At 45.5% G+C, this 18,345-nt stretch overlaps 1 protein-coding gene across 2 annotated transcripts in view; it reads right to left on the minus strand.

The window, feature by feature from the left end:
• Positions 1-18,345, minus strand: part of LOC147611143 (DNA mismatch repair protein MutS, type 2) — a 63,184-nt gene that overhangs the window by 15,373 nt on the left and 29,466 nt on the right. For both annotated transcript variants that reach the window (XR_015263969.1, XM_086785806.1), the window contains exons 12-14: positions 17,616-17,755; positions 6,538-6,620; positions 4,806-4,909 (exon numbers count right to left, since the gene is read on the minus strand). Coding sequence is in view for 1 of the 2 variants with exons in the window: in XM_086785806.1 (XP_086641932.1) it covers positions 4,806-4,909; positions 6,538-6,620; positions 17,616-17,755 (327 nt within the window). In the remaining variant the exon portion in view is untranslated. The remainder of the gene's footprint in view (positions 1-4,805; positions 4,910-6,537; positions 6,621-17,615; positions 17,756-18,345) is intronic.

Consider the following 18,345-nt stretch of genomic DNA (forward strand, 5'->3'; position numbering starts at 1 on the left):
ACCGATTCACAAAGGGAATGGTCCTCAAAGCCATTCGTAGACTGCGTACTAGGTGATCCCAAGATCACAATTCAAGAGGGACTCATTGTTGAGTACAGATGATACATTGGCGCCCCTACTAGCCTACATGTTCGATAGAGCCCTTTGTGAAGGATTTCGACCCTCTTGGTCCGCTAACACCATCACCCCCATCCTCAAAGCTGGAGATCCACCTGACCCTAATAATTACACGACAATCATGATTGGCCACACAATGGCCAAACTCTATGGATCGGTGCTAGAGGCAGAGCTCAGTTCATTTGCAGAGAGAGAGGGATGCAGAGCCACAGGACATGCAGGATTTTGGAGGAGCTTCTCTACCCTTGAGGCTTGACCACATCTTCACCCTCCGTGCCATCATCAAGGAGGGTAGAACACAGCATCAGAGGATTTACTGCTTTGTGGATTTCCACAAAGCTTTGTGGATATCGCACCCCTACACCGTCTACAGGTACAGGAGATAGAAGTCCCATCTAACATGGTTTGGAGCATCGCCCTCTATGAGTTTGTCAACCGGACGAGTGAGAGCCCCAGGAGGTACATCGCAGGAGATTTCTAGCACTATTGGGGTGAAAATTGATAGAGGACAAGGCTGCCCTCTATCACCCACTCTTATTGGCCTCTACATTGATGAGATCTTGAGCGTCATTGACCGATTAGGTGGGGCTGGTCCCACACTGGCAGGCATATTGATCCCCATACTACTTTATGCAAATGACATCTTCCTCCTTTCAGATTCAGCCAAGGGGCTTCAGAGACAGTTGGATGCCTTATAGGACTGCTGCACTCCGTGGGAACTCTCTGTTAACCTTGGTAAAACCAAGGTAATGGTCTTCAATACCTCCCACCCCTTCACATCCAAATTGAGCTTTCACATACAGAGGGGACCCTGTTGAGATTGTCTCATCCTATGTCTACCTTGGTGTCACTTTCAGTGGCCCACGCTTCACTTACTTGAGCGGCAGTGCTTCCAAGCACATTTCCAGGAGCCCAGGACGAAGTGTTGGCTTTTCGACACCCTCGTCACACCAGCCTTGATGTATGGAGCAGCCTTCTGGGACCAGATTTATCCGATGAGGATTGGCAGCGAGTTGAGAGGCCCCAAGCCAAGATATTCTCTCGTATGATCAGCAACAAACCATTAGTCCCACACCAGATTATCCAAGCAGAGTTTGCTACAACCCCGATGGTAGTGGATGCACTCTTCTAGACAGTCACATACCACCATCGCATCAGTCACATGGATCCCGATAGGTACCCAAGGCTTGACCTAGATTCCTCGAGATAGCTAGCACTCGAGGGCCACCCTGGAGTATGGTATGCCTTAGTTTCCACTTGGTTCTCAATATATGGGCTCCGCATGGACCGTCTCCCATCCCTTCTAGTACAGTTTGGACTCCCCTTTTCTCCAGCTCTCTCATGAGGACACCAATTGGGTTATCCGGTTACATCTTCTCAGCTTCTACACCCACTGCACATGGATAACACCTTCGGAGCTCCCAACGAAGATGCACTTTCTCACACTCACTGACGAGCAGCCGGGCTACCTGAGTGTTCACATGTCCCATGCCATGAGGATTGCGATTGGCCAGATACGGGTTTCGTCCCACCACCTCAAAGTGGAGACAGGTAGAGCTAAGCGCATCTTCAAAGCTTGGGAAGCTCATACGGAGACCAAGGGAGGAGAGGATTTGCCGATTATGCCACACAGAGGTTGAGACAGAGGAGCATTACATATGTTGTTGCCCATTATACTGTGAGATCCGCGAGAGGTTTCATTGTCTGTTTTGTGAGGGATTTGGTACACCTCCAGGATCATTGACTTTCTAGACTAGTGTTGCCTAGGGCTCTTCCTCCGCAAACACAAGGACACTTCTTTGAGAGAGCTTCACCCCCACCCACCTTGACCCCTCCCTTGCCAGCCAACCATCACCAGCTTCTTCCAGACCCAGGAGGTGGAGGACACCCATATAGTAGATCCTGTGGACCCATCTCGGCTTGCTCCACACCCACCTCTCCTAAGAGGAGTTACCTTAGACTGGGTCTTCGCATTCCAACGTGCTTGACGTCCCCACCCCCCTTGGACGTTGGCCATGATCCCCTCATCAGCTCCAAATCTAGGACATGCTCCAATGCCATTGAGCTACCTTTCCATGTGACATAGCTGAGGGAGACTTATCGGCCATGCTCATTAGCCCCATGCTTGATATTATGGAGAGTGGTATACCATCTATTGGGGGCTGATGCTCCTCTCACGTTCCACGTTCCTGGTATTCCATGATGAGATTCCATAGACAATTTTGTATCACCCCAGTGAGATAGCTTTGCTTTGTTTCTATTTTATTTTCTGTTCCATGATGAGATATGCCATGGACATTATTGTACCACTTTGGTCTCATAGGCCCATTGGGTCTTTAGTAGACGCTTAATATATCTTTCTTTCTTTCTCTGCTTGACACCATCTTCCTACATTCCCCACCAATCCCCTGCCTTGTCCCTCACTGCACTCTTCTCTCTCCTTGACAACCCCTCTTCTCTCTCCTCGATACATGCATGCCCTCTCTCACCTCGCCAAACATGTGGCACACATCCTTCTTGACCGTGTTATCACCTTTTTCTCTATTCGACACAAAGTGTCCAAACATGTCCTTTCACTTTTCGCCATAAAGTATCCTTTCTCTTTCTTCAACAAAACATCATACAAAAGTGTCCTCTCCTTCAACAGAAAATCATCCACAAAGTGTCTCTCTTTGAACAAAAACTCACTTTTTTCTCTCTTCGACAAAAAGTGCCCCCTCTCTTCGTGACAAAAGTATTCCCTACTCTCTCTTCAACAAAGTGCTTCCTTCTCTCTTCATCACAGCTACCCTCCTCTCTCTTTGACAAAAGTATCCCTTCTCTCTTTTCGACCAAAAGTGCCCACACCATGTCTCTTCTCTCTTTGACACCAAGTGTCCAAACAGTGTCCTCTCTCTTTGACAAACATCCCCTGGACTCTCCCCTTTGTCTCTCTTCCCTTCTCATGCTTCAACACTTTTTCTCTCTCCTAGACACCATCGTTATCTCTCCTCGACAATCTGCTCCCTCTCTCTCTTCACCATAGAAAACCACCTCTCTTTGCCCAAAAAATGCCCACCTTCTCTCTGTTCGCGAACTCTGCTCTCCCCTTTCTATCTTCAACAAAAGTGCCACTCTATCTTCCTCTAAATCAGCCACACACACATGCTTTTTCTTCCACCACACCACACATGGCGGTCTCTACATCCTTCTCACCATCGCCATACTCTTGCCAACCGCAAACCTGCCTCCTACATATTCATCCACATGATGACCATCTAGCGTGCTCTCTTGCACTGCGTGTCATCATGACAAGTGGCACTCCAAACCGGTGATTCATTGAAGTACCTAACTACAACCAACCTCTTCGTTGGCGCTGGCACTTGCTGGCTGGACGGCCGGCACTTCGATACCGGTTGCTGGACGCTGGGGAATCTGACAGGCTACATAGCCTAACTGTCGTCCCCACAGAAGCTAATGCAGTGGTGGTGTTGGGGGGGTGGGGGGGGTGGGTGCGCGGTGTGCTCGAGGACTTTGTCCCAAGGAGTGTTCAATCACTGGAAGGAGAGTGTGATACTCCTTAGGGAGGCCCGGGAAACAAACAGAGACCGGGAATCCTAAGACACCAGCAAGAGGGTCCAAGTCCAGGGAGAAGCCATGTCTCCACCAGGTGAGGTAGACATTGGGCGAGATAGACCTAGGGGCTTGCACTGCTAATGGGCTCGACGTTAGGGCCCTCCAAGCAAAGGAGGGCGAATTGAACTCGAGCCGAATGTTGCTGTTGCTGAGGAAGTGGACGTCCACAATACACCCTTGCTCACCGACGAGCATGGTTGCAAGAGATCACGGATCTGTCCACAGGCTGGTCTGCTAGACGAATTTGCAGACCATAGTAGTAGCCTTAAGGGAGGCCACTGTTGAGGCGAGTAGCTCAAGATCTGCTTGGGATAGGTGAAAGCTGATGGCGGCCTCAAATGGTGTGGATGGAGCGGCTGCCATGGAGTCCTCCAAAAAGGGGATACGCCATAGGGAACCACCTGCTGTGAGATTTGCATGATCGTAATGCGAAGAAGCTGAACGACAGGAATGGGGAGCTAAGAAAGACATGGGCAAACAGGATGAGGAGGCGAGGAGGAGAGGGCAGGGGGGAAACTAGCGGCAGGAAGGAAGAAGAGCATAAGGGGGAAGGGAGAGCAGGCAGCAACAGGGGAGGAAGAAGCGGCAGAAAGAAGAGGAGGGGGGAGAGGTAGCTGAAGGGGGTGGAGGCGGCACCGCCACGGCAGAAAAGGCGGGAAGGGGGAAAAACGAGCAGAAAAGCAAGAGAGACGAAAAAGGGACAGTAGGAGAGGGAAAAAACGCAAATGGAATTGTGGGGAGAAGGTGGCAGGATGCAAGGGGGCAGGCACAGACGGTAAAAAAAAAAAGGAAGAGGGGGGGGGGGGGGGGGGGAGGACTCGCACAAACGGAGAAAAGGGGCTGCAGCGCGTACGAGAACTTGTCAAAAATGACAAAAAGATCATAACTTGGTTAAGTACTGTTTCCCAGTCAATAATTAAACAAACATTATCTTTCAAAGTCGGTTCTAATGGAGGCAAAAGTAGTGTATTTATAATCTATCCACACACAACAAGACCCTTCGAACTACGATCAGGTTTTTCCATCCCAGCCTTCCACGCAACAAAAGCAAGTTAAAGTTGCTACAAACTGACCTGATTTATCTCAGTGCTTGCTGCACCAAGATGTCTCCATGCAGCTCCTAATATATGTTTTGGGACACCTAGTCTTTCAGAGATATTCAAGGCATTGGACCTACCTGAATGCAAGCAAGACACATATTAATGCCAACTTCCAAAGTCCAATAAAGGTAGCATCATAAGCATCCCCACACAAATGTTAACGTGCAATTCCAGAGACTTGGCATGAAGAAATGAACAAGGGTGTTTGGTGATGTGCACGCCCACCATCCTGAGGTTAAACCCTTTCCTAAGATCTCCTACTTCCTGTGTCTCATCATTCATAGAGGTCTTGGCTTGGGGGCTTTGTCTCCCGAGTCCCCACCAGGCTGGCATTCCTGTGAAGCCACAGGCACTCTCACCACCACTGCCTATGGGACAGCCCAACTGCCCAGCAAGTCTTGCGTACAATCCTGCACCGGCCCTAGACCACCATGACAAGCACTTCATTCCAGGAGCATGGGTGGCATAAGCAATGAAGGTGGGTCTGTCCATTCACCATCAGGAGGATGGTATGGGCCTGGCACTTCATCTATCTCACAAAAGGACATCAATTATGGTGATACACCAGGTTTCAGCACAGCTCAATGACTCCCCCTGACTCTCACTGGAAGTTGATCAGCAGCATTGTGGCAAGGCAAATCAGGAGAGCATCCTGCCACGAAACCATTGAGGGCATAGCAACACCTCCAGCGAGGTCATTTGAGTTATTTACACTATCTACTGCCACTGGGAGCACATTCAAGGCAGCACCCACGCCATGCAAGAGGCAATTTGCTTTTCTTCATGCCTAGAGCTCCAGCCGTTTCTTGTCCTGTAGCAAGAGTGGCATCTTTTGTCATTACCAGCTATTCTCCCTCTGAGAGTGCCTAGCCACCAACCAGGGAGAGAACCCTCCCCTTTTTTTTCCATTGTTGCCTCTTTATGAGGGTTGTTAATGAGTCCCTTCCAGATGTTGCATTTTTATTGATAAAAGGATCTTGTTTACAGAAAAGGAAAACAGAGAGAGAAGTTTATATTCAAGTATAGGAAAACCAAAGGTTTTGTGAAACAAGAATTAGCTCGATGCGAAATAATCCCGAGTGCAGATTACATAGTTTAGATACATCTGGACAATTATTACCAATTTAATGTCTCAAATAACTATGTGCATAAATTTACATGCTGTAGCCTGTTGAGATCTCATGAAATTATGCATCCTTAGGAACATGCCGTCGTATGGGCAACTTAATGGCAACACTTATACCCATGCTAGGGAAACTGACTGCTCTGTAAAACTTGTTTATGACACTTGCTCAGCTTCACTGTGTTGCCACTGGGTAGAACAGCCTGAACAGGTTCAGTAGATTATGGCAGAAAGTGGATATCATTCCAAAGCAAGCAGACAGTGATGATGTGGCATATAATGATTGTGGACAGAATTTTCTTCATCCCCCGATTGGAGAAGTTTCACATGGGACCACGACAGCAGAGACACAACTTGGGGAGGCCAGTTTTTTTGAAGGGTCCCCTGGAAAAACCAACCTCCCTGACCTCTCATATCCAACATGTCTAAAGTGGAAGCTTGGTGTTGCAACCATGCATAAGCATTTATTATGAGCAAGAACGTGATGTGACCACAGAGCCAATTTTTTAATAAACCCATGGTATGCTAAACACTCAAAAGTTAATTCACTTTTATAAGAATAACCATACAGATTGACTTTACCTGGAATACCCCAAAGAAGTCTGTATGTTGGCTTCAAAGTTTCCTCATCAAACTCTACAGAGGCATTTTCGAATCGATTATCACTGCAAAGCAGTAACAAACAATATCACTTGAGATGCATCATTACAATTTATCAAAGTCGTGACTTGATCACACATATTAGGAACCTTTTGGTGTTCATCTCATGATGCTACATTTTTTAACCTTCACTTGGATACATCCTTATATAGCTGAAGTTTGGAGACGCATTTATGTAGCCCTTAAAGAGAGAATTCAATGTCTTCAAAAGACCCAAAAACTCTATGAGACCAAAAAGTGTCACAACTTGGCTTCCTAATCATCCCCATTGAGATGTATGACATGATATGTATCCAAAAGCTATGTACGCATGACATCTTGAGGTGCTAGTATTACTAGCCAGGGTGTTCTTTAATGCCAGGATGACTGGTAGTTGGCACTCTAGTATGACTAGAGTTGGGGGCTCTGCTGGTATGCCCAGTATTCCCTTGGGCTCTGATAGTATAAGTTGTACCCTCACGTCAAGTATGATTCTGCTAGCATGACTAGCTTGCTCTCTGGCTAGATGAGAGGCCAGTGTGACTGGCAGTGGTGTGCCACCAGTATGACTGGGAGAGCAAACCCAATTATGGTACCCTAGTATGACTAGAGCCCTGTGATTTGGTACAAGTTCAGAGAACGGGAGATTCCCAAACTGCATGTGCATTTGCATCACTCATGTTTGTGTGATGACTTCATAGATTTCATAAATGAATGCCTTGTTTTCATGTCCTGCATGAGATGTTGTTGTAGCACCATGGCCTGTCTGCGATTAGTAGTTGGCCATTTTCAGGGCTCCAAAGTTGTACCAGAATTCAGCCAAAACTTTGTTTTTCTTTTTCTCAAGTGTGGCCATCATGATGGTGTTGGCATTTGGGGTGTGGACCGGTTTCTGTTTCTTTACAACCTCCACCCATTTGAAGGTTTCCTCAACTTTCTCCTTTGTGGCATCTATTTCTTTCCAAAGCCTTGTGTGCTCCTTTTGAATCTCTGAGAGATTTTATTAGCGTCTTCTAAAGACCCAATGGATTAAAAGACCCAAAAGTGTTACATATGTTTGTGTAAAGTGGAGATCATAAACACGGAGAAATAAAGAGAAAAAAAAGAACGGTATTTTAACATCTTCAAAAGGCCCAAAGTGTCTACAAGACCAAAAAGTAATAGAAAAGGTTCATGAAATTACTGATCCATGGGAAAACTAAAAAAGAAAGGTAGTACAAGTAGCCATATGGTTGATACAATGTGCATATACAGTGGGGTGGGAGGAGTGCATGCCTCATCTAATAATAATACGATCTCCTTCATAATGGAGCGTAGAGTTGTGATGATGTCCACCTCTTTGGTGAGACCTCTTCATGTCGCCAGAGTATATCCTAGATCTACAACTCACAGGCGGAAGGTTGGGATCCCTAGGGGCAGGGGCGTCTGGCTTTTAGAAGGGATCACGCTCTACTGGGCCCATGATTTGGTATGTAGTATATGCACTATGTCATCCCCCCCCCCCCTCTCTCTCTATGCAGTTTGAGTGACATCCTCTATCTTAAGTTGATGCAATTGAAAGAAGTATGTAATGGAGGTCTGGAAAGCATCCTGTTAAGTGTATACATACATACAGCTATTCCATCTATTAATAACTGAAGGTTCCAAGTGGCTAAGAAGCTAACATGTAGTAGGAGGAAGAGCTAGAATTTTGAAACTTCCAAAGGAGAAGCTAACACGCTTGGGTTCATGCCTGGGAAAAGATTTTATATTGTACTTCATGTTATTTTTTCCTTGTTTTATCTGCACCTACGACTCGACTCTGCACACGTACACCGCACTTCTTTTACATTTCATTCGTGTGTCTGTCTAAAGTCGTGTCGTGGGTCTGTGTCTACACTCGTCCAATGGGTCGAGCCTGCCAATGCGTGCACTGAATCCATATGTCTTCACCGCTTTGACCAAACGACCACTTGCTTGCATTGAATCCGTATGTCTTCACCGCTCTGCATAAACGACCACCTGTGTCTCAACTGCACATAACTGGGGCACCTGAGCACACCATGATCCTAGAAATGAAACAAGAACAAAAATGAAAGACAAAGAGTTACCTTGAGATGAGTGTAGACAAGACACAAGATTGATACTTTCATTGATGTGACACCCACAATATATAGGTGAGAAGTACAAGATAGAGTAGAGTGACTTATGGGACAATTATAGAGGTGCCACGTGGCATACACTGAGATGACCAAGACTAAAAGTACTCCTAGTGAGCACTTATTTCCAACACCCTCCTTAAGTGGACACTAGGAGGAAGACAGAAAGACAAGACTAGAAGACAGACATAAAGACCTATAGACTGAGAGACAAGACAGAAGACATGACAGACAAAGATCCTGAGACACCCCTCCTCAAGTGATATCCTCATATGGGTCCACAAGGATAGGGACAAGATGGATCTAAAACAAGACACAGTCAGATTGATAGACAGATAGACAGACAACAGATAGACAGACAGACAAGACTAGATAGACAGAAGACTGACTGTAGACAAACAGATGGACTTTGAAGACATCCCCTCCTCAAGGGCAATCTCTGCCTCTTGGGTAGGGACAAGAGAGAGGTCAAAAAGCATAATGAGTAAGACACTAGAACCCCTTGACCTACATCATCGGTGGTCAAAGTGGTAGACAAGAAAGGTGAAGTAATCAGAAAGCCCACTCCTCATCATGTGAGGAATGAACAGCAAGATCTGCTGATGTAGATGCTGCAGCAACATGGGCTGAGGTAGATGCAGGGGCTGATGTAGAGGTTTTAGAATAGCAGTCCTTCTCCCGGTGATTATCACGGCCACAAATGGTGCATGGATGGGCCTTGAAGCAGTCCTTCTCCAAATGATTAGTTTTTCCACAATGGGTGCAAGGCTTTCTTACCTAAGAACCTCCTTTCTTTGCTAAAAATGCAGTGTCAGTTACCTTTTGTTGTTTTGTTCTTTCCTCTTCTTGGAGAGCATTGATGATACCTTCAAGAGTAGGATTATTGTGATACTTGAAGGTAGTGACAAGAGTAGCATAGGTGTCAGGTAAGCTTTTGAGAAGCACAGCAATAGCAATATCTTCGGAGATGGGAGACTTCACAGATGCAAGCTGAACCATAAGACTGCGAAAATAATTGAGATGAGAGGCTATAGTAGCTCTCTCCTGCATATATAGATCAAAGAATGAGATCATAAGTGCAATCTTAGAGTTTTTAGAGCGGGGTCCAAAAAGGGTATCCAAAGTGATCCATGCTCGAGAAGCAGACTGTATGTCGGAGATGTGATGAATGTAATGATCTCCAAGACCGAGCAAGATGATAGCATAGGCCTTGTCATTCTTGGCAGTGGGAGCATAAGTGATAACTTGCTCAATGTCGGAATCTTCGGGGGCAGCATGGTGAACAACATCCCAAAGACTTTCTTTCATAAGATGGCACTTGATTTTGATTTGCCAAGTATGAAAGTTGGACCCATTGAATTTGTCGATAGACATGAGAGAATGAGTAGAAGAGGGCATGTGGGAAGGTCTTACCTCTTGCTAAAATGCAAGGGCAGTGTCTATTCCCTTACAAGAGTGCAGAAATGAATGAAAGAAGAGATCCAAAAAAAATTTTAGAAGCCGGCTCTCTCACCACTTGTCAAGGCCATAGCATGTGACAGCCCATCGAAGCATGAGGAACTAGTAGTTTGCAGATACGAGGATAAGAAAGGACTGACCAACAAACTGAAGGATACAATGCACAGTACCTTGTAGACTCTTCAAGAGGAAACAATGGCAGAACTGAATGCAGCAAATAGCTCGTTAACAGGAGGAAAGTCGATCTGCAGCAGCTGCTTCTAGATGATGCGCACCCTTGAGTTGATGAAGAAGGCAGCCAAAGCAGCAACAGTACAGTGGGCTGTATGAGCCTGAACAGGGCGGACAGCAAGTTCAGGCTGGCGGGTTGCTACACAACAAGTGTAGCTCAACAAGTGTAGCTCAACGCTGGATAGCATGTGCAGGTCTACGCAGGGCAACAGATGCAGTTAGGCGGCGGCCTGAAGATATGGTGGGCAACACATGGGCTGCGCTGAATTGAGTGGGACAGCTTGGAGAGAATGGCGAAAGCTCATAGGAAAAAAACAGGGAAACCTTAAAACCAATGCTCTGATACCATGTAGAAAATATGAAAGCTAGAGCAGACTAGAAATGAAACAAGAACAAAAATGAAAGACAAAGAGTTACCTTGAGATGAGTGTAGACAAGACACAAGATTGATACTTTCATTGATGTGACACCCACAATATATAGGTGAGAAGTACAAGATAGAGTAGAGTGACTTATGGGACAATTATAGAGGTGCCACGTGGCATACACTGAGATGACCAAGACTAAAAGTACTCCTAGTGAGCACTTATTTCCAACACTAACTCTCATGTCATGAGACTTGAAGGCGTAGTGAGAGACATGGCCTCTCATCTAACAAATACTGATAGTGTTAAAGATAATCCAACTAATGAGGTTGTTCGTGCCATTCAATGGAATAATATTGAAATTAAGAACATAGTGGAAGAGTGGAGACCTGTAAATAATGGTAATAACCACTTTGCGTGGTGGGTTGTCACAAGGAAATGAGTGCTATTACCCACTAGCAACAAAAACTACAAGTTCACATTAATGAGCTTGGTCAACAAATAACTTCTTTGAAAGTAGCTTTTAATAGATTTGGAAATCTCCTTACTAGAATGCAACGCACTCTAGAAGAGGAGAAAATTTGAACTTAGGTATTTGGATGTTTGGAAGAAAGGAGTTTTCTATTTACTTTAGACTTAAGACATTTTTTAAATTCTTGATGTGTATAGACTTTTGAGGAAGATATATATTTTCTTTCTCTTCTTTAATTAATCGTGGGTCTTATCCAGGAATATGGATAACACCCATAGTCTGAGGGCTCCACTACATGCCATATCCCTTAATATTTAAAGGAAAAGATCTAATAGAAATGTGGGAAGGGGTACCTCTGGTAGAAGTGATGTGTGTATGAAAGAGAATAGACAAATGCATGTTGATAATCCTGGAGACTAAGTTGTTTCTAAAAGATTCACTGTTCAGAATGGTCGGAGACAAGTTCAGCAATTGTTATCAGCCTTAGAGAATACCTGATCTATTCGCCATGAGAATGCTAGAAATAGAACACTTTTGAAAAGAGAGAGCGTTGTGTTTGACTCACACATTCGTAATATATTACCTGACTATCGTCCACCTACACCAAGGTTCCACTCAAATTATTGCACCTCAATGCAAATAGAAAATGGTATATGTTTACAACATAATAAAGAAATTCATGACTCTTGCAATGAAAGTATGATACTTCAAGGGCAGACCTCTGAGAGATCTAAGGTAGTCTCCAATGTAGCTCGTGTTTCTCATTGCTTTGAAAGATTATTCTCTAGGGACTTGGACTATACTAGGAGCGCTCACCGTTAGAATGCTAGAAACGGACTTTTAACATTATTGAAGAAACTTTAGATAAAAAGAGGTGTGTGTGACAAGGTGATTCTGAGATCGCTAAACTGAGTGCTTGCGCTGCTGCTTCCGTCTTTTGCTGAACTCACCCCCCTCTGTTTTCGCTGCCCATTGTGCTTCCACTGCCCCCCCTTCTTCTCCCGCTTCAGCTCCCGCTGCCCCCCCTTGTGCTCCCGCTACCCGCCCTTCTTCTCCCGCTTCAGCTCCCTCTGCTCCCGTTGCCCCCTTTTTCTGCATCTGCCCCTGCTTTTGCTCCCGCGGCCCCCCCTTTTTCTCCCGGTTCTGCCACTTATGCTCCAGCTGCTCCCCATTCTGCTCCCGTTTTCGCCTTTGCTGTCTCTTTCCCCCCTGCTCCCGCCCTTGCTGCCCCCCGCCTGCATTCGTCCTACTGCACCCTCTTGTCCCTTGTATCCTTCCCTGCCTCCGCTCCTGCCCTGCTTCTGCTCCCTGCCGCTTCCTCTTCCTTGTTCTCACCCCCCTCTTCTTCTTCCCCCCCCCGTCTTTCATTCAGCAGCAAGCTTTTATTTGGATTCAAGTCGGCCGCCCACTATCGATTGGTTCTATGGCTTCTACCACAACCAATCTTTCGTCACCCCCACTGGCCGGGAGAATCATTAATTTTTCGCAAGACGAGGTTGCCTCTCTTCAGCACACTATTGACATTGAGGTCCAGACCACCGTTGTTGCGAGAGTTTATGGTTCTCACCCCTCTCGTTCGCAGGCCCATGAATGGCTTCTAGCAGCTCTCCCTTCGGAGCTGATTGTGCACTTCCAGGATACTCCTTTGCTTGGTCAAGGCTTCTTACAGGTGGATTTCATTCTCCAAAAGCTACTTCTTAGGTTTTGGCTGGCAGCCCCTTCCCTCTTGGCCCTAGGAAGATTTTCTTTTTTTGGTGCCAGGTGGGATTTGATCTATTGGCGGAGGATTAGCGCCTTACCCCGGTCTCACTGCGGTTCCCTGCTCTTCCTCGGTCCTATTGGAAGCTTTTAGCTTCCATAGGGGCATCCTTTGGCCAGGTTCTAGAGGTACCGACCCTTCCGGGCTCTCCCGCCTCAGCTTCCACGACTGTTACCGCCACTTCTGATGGTGTATCCCGGGGTCCTTGTGCTTGTTCTTGATGCATTGATTACTGACGATCATATTATGCTCAGAGACTTCAAGGCTCTCGTTTCCGCCAGAGGATAGAGATTGAGGCAAACCTGACCAGTGTCGGATTTGTCGTTGACAGGGCCACATTGCTAGAGATTGTCCCAGATCGAGGGGCCATGCTAGGACGCGGCGTGGTCCCACCCATCAAATGCCTTTTGCAGTTGCCCAGACTCTAGTTGATCCTACGCCACAGCAGACCACACAGCATTGGGTTGTGGTTAGGGATGGTAGGCACCCTCGGGCCCCCGTACCTGTCTCTTCATCCGCACCCCTAGTGGAGCACCCAACCCTTATGCAGCTCTTGCCTCATAGGATGTTGATCCTTCTTTGGAGGATGAGGCTTTGCAGGCACAGGATTCAGATCCCTCACAGGAAGATGTTGCATTACAGTTACAGGATGATTGTACCCTTGAGGATGATGTTGCGTAGTCACTTTGTCATGGTACCTCTCTAGTTTTGAGGACCAGCCCTGGCTTTTCCCCGGAGTGGGAATGAGAGGTAAGGTTTACATTGTCAGATTTTCACTCCCTTACCTATGCGAGACGTACTTCCATCTCTAAAGAGGGTCCTTCGTCGACCACGAGATCTGCTCGTTCCTGCTCTGAGTCCTTATGAGGATTGTCTCTTGGAACATTCAAGGTCTTGAGGGCTTTTTTCCGCGTCGGTGAAAACAAATTGTCAAAACTCAGCTTCGTTGTGCAGCTACAGGTGGACCTATGGATGTATTGCTCTTGCAAGAGCATAAACTGGACGCTAGCCAGTGTGGGAGATTAGGCAAGCTTCTCTTGGGACACACCTTTTGGTCACCAGCTATTTGTACCAAAGGTGGCGTCTGTATCTCTCTTTCAGCTTTGATCTTGCCTTGCATCATTGGACATGGTGTCATTTTGCCTGCGAGAGTGCAGTGGATCCTCCTTATGCAGGGTACTACACACATTGGTATTCTCAACCTCTATGCTCCTAACCATAGAGGTGAGAGGATTGTCTTTGGGAAATCTCTCACTACGTTGATGCCTCTTGCCGACCATTGGATTATTGGTGGGGATTTTAACATGGTTGAGATGCCAGTGGATAAAAGAGGTGGACATGAGGGCTTGGTGCATCCTCTTGAAAGAGCGTCTTGGGAGAGGTTTATACTCTCCATTCATGGCAGAGATTGTTGGCATGAGGATGACATGTCGAGGAGACCATCCACTCTTCTTTATTCATGGTCTAACAAGAGAAGGGATGCAAGATGTATTTATGCACGGTTAGACAGATTTTATGTGGATGATCGACAGAGGGGGGCATACTTTTATTGCTACAGACACCTCTAAATCGGATCAGTGCCCAATGGTTTTATGCCTTAGAGATCTGAGTCGCCATGGATCAGCACCCCATGTACGCATCCTTGATCATTTGTTTTCAGATGCAGAGCTATCATGTCGTATGCTTGATATTTGGAGATCTCATGATTTCTCGCAGGCCTTGCAAAGTTTGGCCTTTGCTCTTTGTGATATTAGCAACTTTTATTACACATGTGCCTTGTCTAAGAGGCAAGAGGCCTTGGATTTAGAAAGGGCTATTAGACGTAGACTAGCTGCTTTACAGAAAGAACACGAGAAACATTCTCATGCTCAATGGGTTGCAGCCTCTTTATGTACTATTAGGGTAGAACTTCATCACTCTCTTGAGCAGCGTGTGGAGTACCGTTACCATGCCCAGGAATCCTTTTGGACTCAGATGAGTGGTAGATGCAACAAACATTTCTTTGCTACTCACGGCCCATCTCATGCCAGAGATAGTGTTAGGCAGTTGTGCAGGATTTACATGGCACTCTTCACTCAAATCCTCTTATGGTTAGATAGATTGCCATTGATTTCTATCGCCAGCTTCTTAGTGCTGAGCCATAATTTGATTTGAGACACATGGCACAGAAGAAGGCTTGGAATGCACTGCCACATTTGATCGCTGAGGAGATGCGTGCCGTTCTGGATGCCCCTTTTAATATGCAGGAGTTCAGTCATGCTCTTCGTGCCTTACCTCATGGTAAGTGTCCAAGGGAGGATGTCCTCTCCCCTGCTTTTTTCATTACTTTTTGGGATGAGATTGGGGCTGAGATCACATCGGCTCTCCAGGAGATGTGGGACACAGGCAAAGAAGAGAAAGAAAATATCTCTCTCTCAAAAGTCTAAATACACATCAAGAATTTAAAAAATGTCTTAAGTCTAAAGTAAATAGAAAACTCCTTTCTTCCAAACATCCAAATATCTAAGTTCAAATTTTCTCCTTTTCTAGAGTACGTCACATTCTAGTAAGGAGAGCTCCAAATCTATTAAAAGCTACTTTCAAAGAAGTTATTTGTTGGCCAAGCTCATCAATGTGAGCTTGTAGTTTTTGTTGCTGGTGGATAATAGCACTCATTGCCTTGTGACAACCCACCACACAAAGTCGTTCTTGCCCTCCATTATTTACAAGTCTCCATGACCCGAACATTCAATATTGTTACATTGAATGGCACGAACAGCCTCATTAGTTGGATTATCTTTAACACTATTAGTATTTGTAAGATGAGAGGCCATGTCTCTCACTACGCCTTCAAGTCTCATGACATGAGAGTTAGTGCCATTCAAAGTCTCAATAATTTTTTGAAAAGAGGAGGCCTTGTTTCAGAGTTTCAAACAACACCCTTTGGGAAACAATGACCTATTTACTTTCCTTCTACATCTGAGAAAAGTAAGTGAAATTCCACTCCACTTGTATTTTCCTTGAAAGCATCGTAGGTTCAAATTTTCTCCTTCTCTAGAGTGCATCGCATTCTAGTAAGGAGAGCTCCAAATCTATTAAAAGCTACTTTCAAAGATAATAATACACTCATGCATTCTCCCTAATATGACCCCATGCATCAACGCATTGCCAATATTGTAACCATCATTAACAGTCATTACTATAGTATCTATAGTAATACTATCTTGATGCATTCTCCCTAATATTACCCATGCATCAACGCATTTATTGCTAGTAGTAATAATTGGTTTTTGAAATCGAACCCTCGCTCTCGCCCCTCAAAATTGGATAAGACATCCTTAAACATCCTTCAGCCCATGAAGTCTCTCCAAAATCTATCAATAAAACAGCCTGTCGGCCACAAAAAACAACCTCCCACTCTAAAGAATCAGCGCCCCTTATATACCTATTCTCCAAAACGCATTTCACATCCCTATTCTCCTAGAAGCTTTTTTTATAATTGAGTGTAGAGATGGGCCTTGTTACGTGGCTGTTTGAGATGCTCCCATAGCACACAAAGTCACAATCTCTTTTCATCTCTCTCGCTCGCCATTTGTTGCACAGGGTCCGCCCCTCGGCTTGCAAATCCAGAGAAATGGAAGCTTGTAAATCTAGGGCTATTTCAATCCAGATAAACGGAGTTGTCTCTGGCCATCTTTCTCGAAACGCTTGCACCATTTCATTCTCATCAGGTATTTATTGCCTACCTACGTGCATTTAATTTTTGTGTTTTGGCCTTGCAAAACGGTGTTTGTAGTAGCTCAACTCTTCTCTGTCCACAATAACGTCCCCTTGCTATGCAACAAAATCACAGCGTCAGTAACCCGAGATCGCTGCTATATCAGTAATGGTAAATGATGGCTTGTAGATCCTGTGATGCTTGCTGATTTTCCCACTGCTTGCTTCAACCCTTCTCTGTCCACGGTAACCCGAGATTGCTCGCGTCTCTGCCTTGATCATGGTGTGCTCAGTTGCCTCTATTATGTGCAATTGAAACACGGGTGGTCGTTAGGTCAAAGCAGTGAAGACATACGGATTCACTGCACGCAAGTGGTCATTTGGTCAAAGCAGTGAAGACATATGGATTCAGTGCACGCAGCGGCAGGCTTGCCCCATCAGACGACTGTGGACATAGCCACAACACGACTGTAGACAGACACATGAATGAAATGTAAAAGAAGTACGGTGTACCTGTGCAGAGTTGTGTTGTAGGTGCAGACCAAAAAAGGAAAAAATAACATGAAGTAAACTATAAAATCTTTTTCCAGGCGTGAACCCAAGCGTGTCAGCTTCTCCTCTGGAAATTTCACCATGTGTTAGCTTCTCAGCCACTTGGAACCTTCAGTTAATAGATGGAATAGATGTACATATGTATGTATGTATATAGGGGTAAGGATTGTGGGAAGGAAAATGGTTTTCGCCAAGCTTTGAGGTGGTGAAACCTCCCCTTTTAAACTCAAGCATAGGGTGGAAAAAGAGAACGCGATAAATATACACAAAATGCCTGCATTGCATAGATAAACAAACTTTGGTTTGACGTGTTGCTAGCACATTAAAGAGGGAAAAAAGCGTGTAATTACCTGTATTTTAGTGTTTTCAATTCAGCATGATGAGTGCTGGCAAATGTCAAACGTGCACCTCCTGCTCCATCTCTTGCAAATGATTCCAGTATTGACATTCCAAGTGCTGCTCCTTCAATGGGATTAGTACCTGTGCCAACCTACAGCATCATTACTAAAGTTACAAGACAACGTCTTACAAGATGTAATTATTACAACAAGTAAGCCACGAGTAAATAGACGGCCACCACAGTGCAAGTTGAGATGCTATGAGACTATGAGTGAGCTTCCCCACCCGGAAACCCCACCACCCCCTTTCTTTCCCTTCGGCAAGTACACTAATGTTTGCATGCATAAGACTGTACAACTAAATGAGGATCACTTACCCTAGCAGTGTTTCCAATCAAGGACAGAGCACCACTTAGTCCAGAACTCTACCTTGAGATTCCCTTGATATTGGTTTGTACATTGCTTTGTGACCCTCAATAACACCGCCCTGCCCTCTAACATCTGCTCCAGCCAACTGCAAAGTTCCACATCTTCGAAAAGGGCACATAAAATGCAGATACAGTGCTGTATCTGTCCTATCTTCTACCCAAAAGGCCTTGGCATCATTGGAGATAAACAGATCAGGTGACACTTGTAACTTGTGATACATGCTACAAGTAAACAATTTCCCTTTCAAATTTATTCCCACAATCCAAGAAACTGGCTTATGGGAGGGCCTCTTTGGGCACATTCCAAAGGGCAA

The sequence above is a fragment of the Cibotium barometz genome, chromosome 48 (assembly GCF_041138505.1).
Source record: "Cibotium barometz isolate CiBa-2024 chromosome 48, ASM4113850v1, whole genome shotgun sequence".
NCBI lineage: Eukaryota > Viridiplantae > Streptophyta > Polypodiopsida > Cyatheales > Cibotiaceae > Cibotium > Cibotium barometz.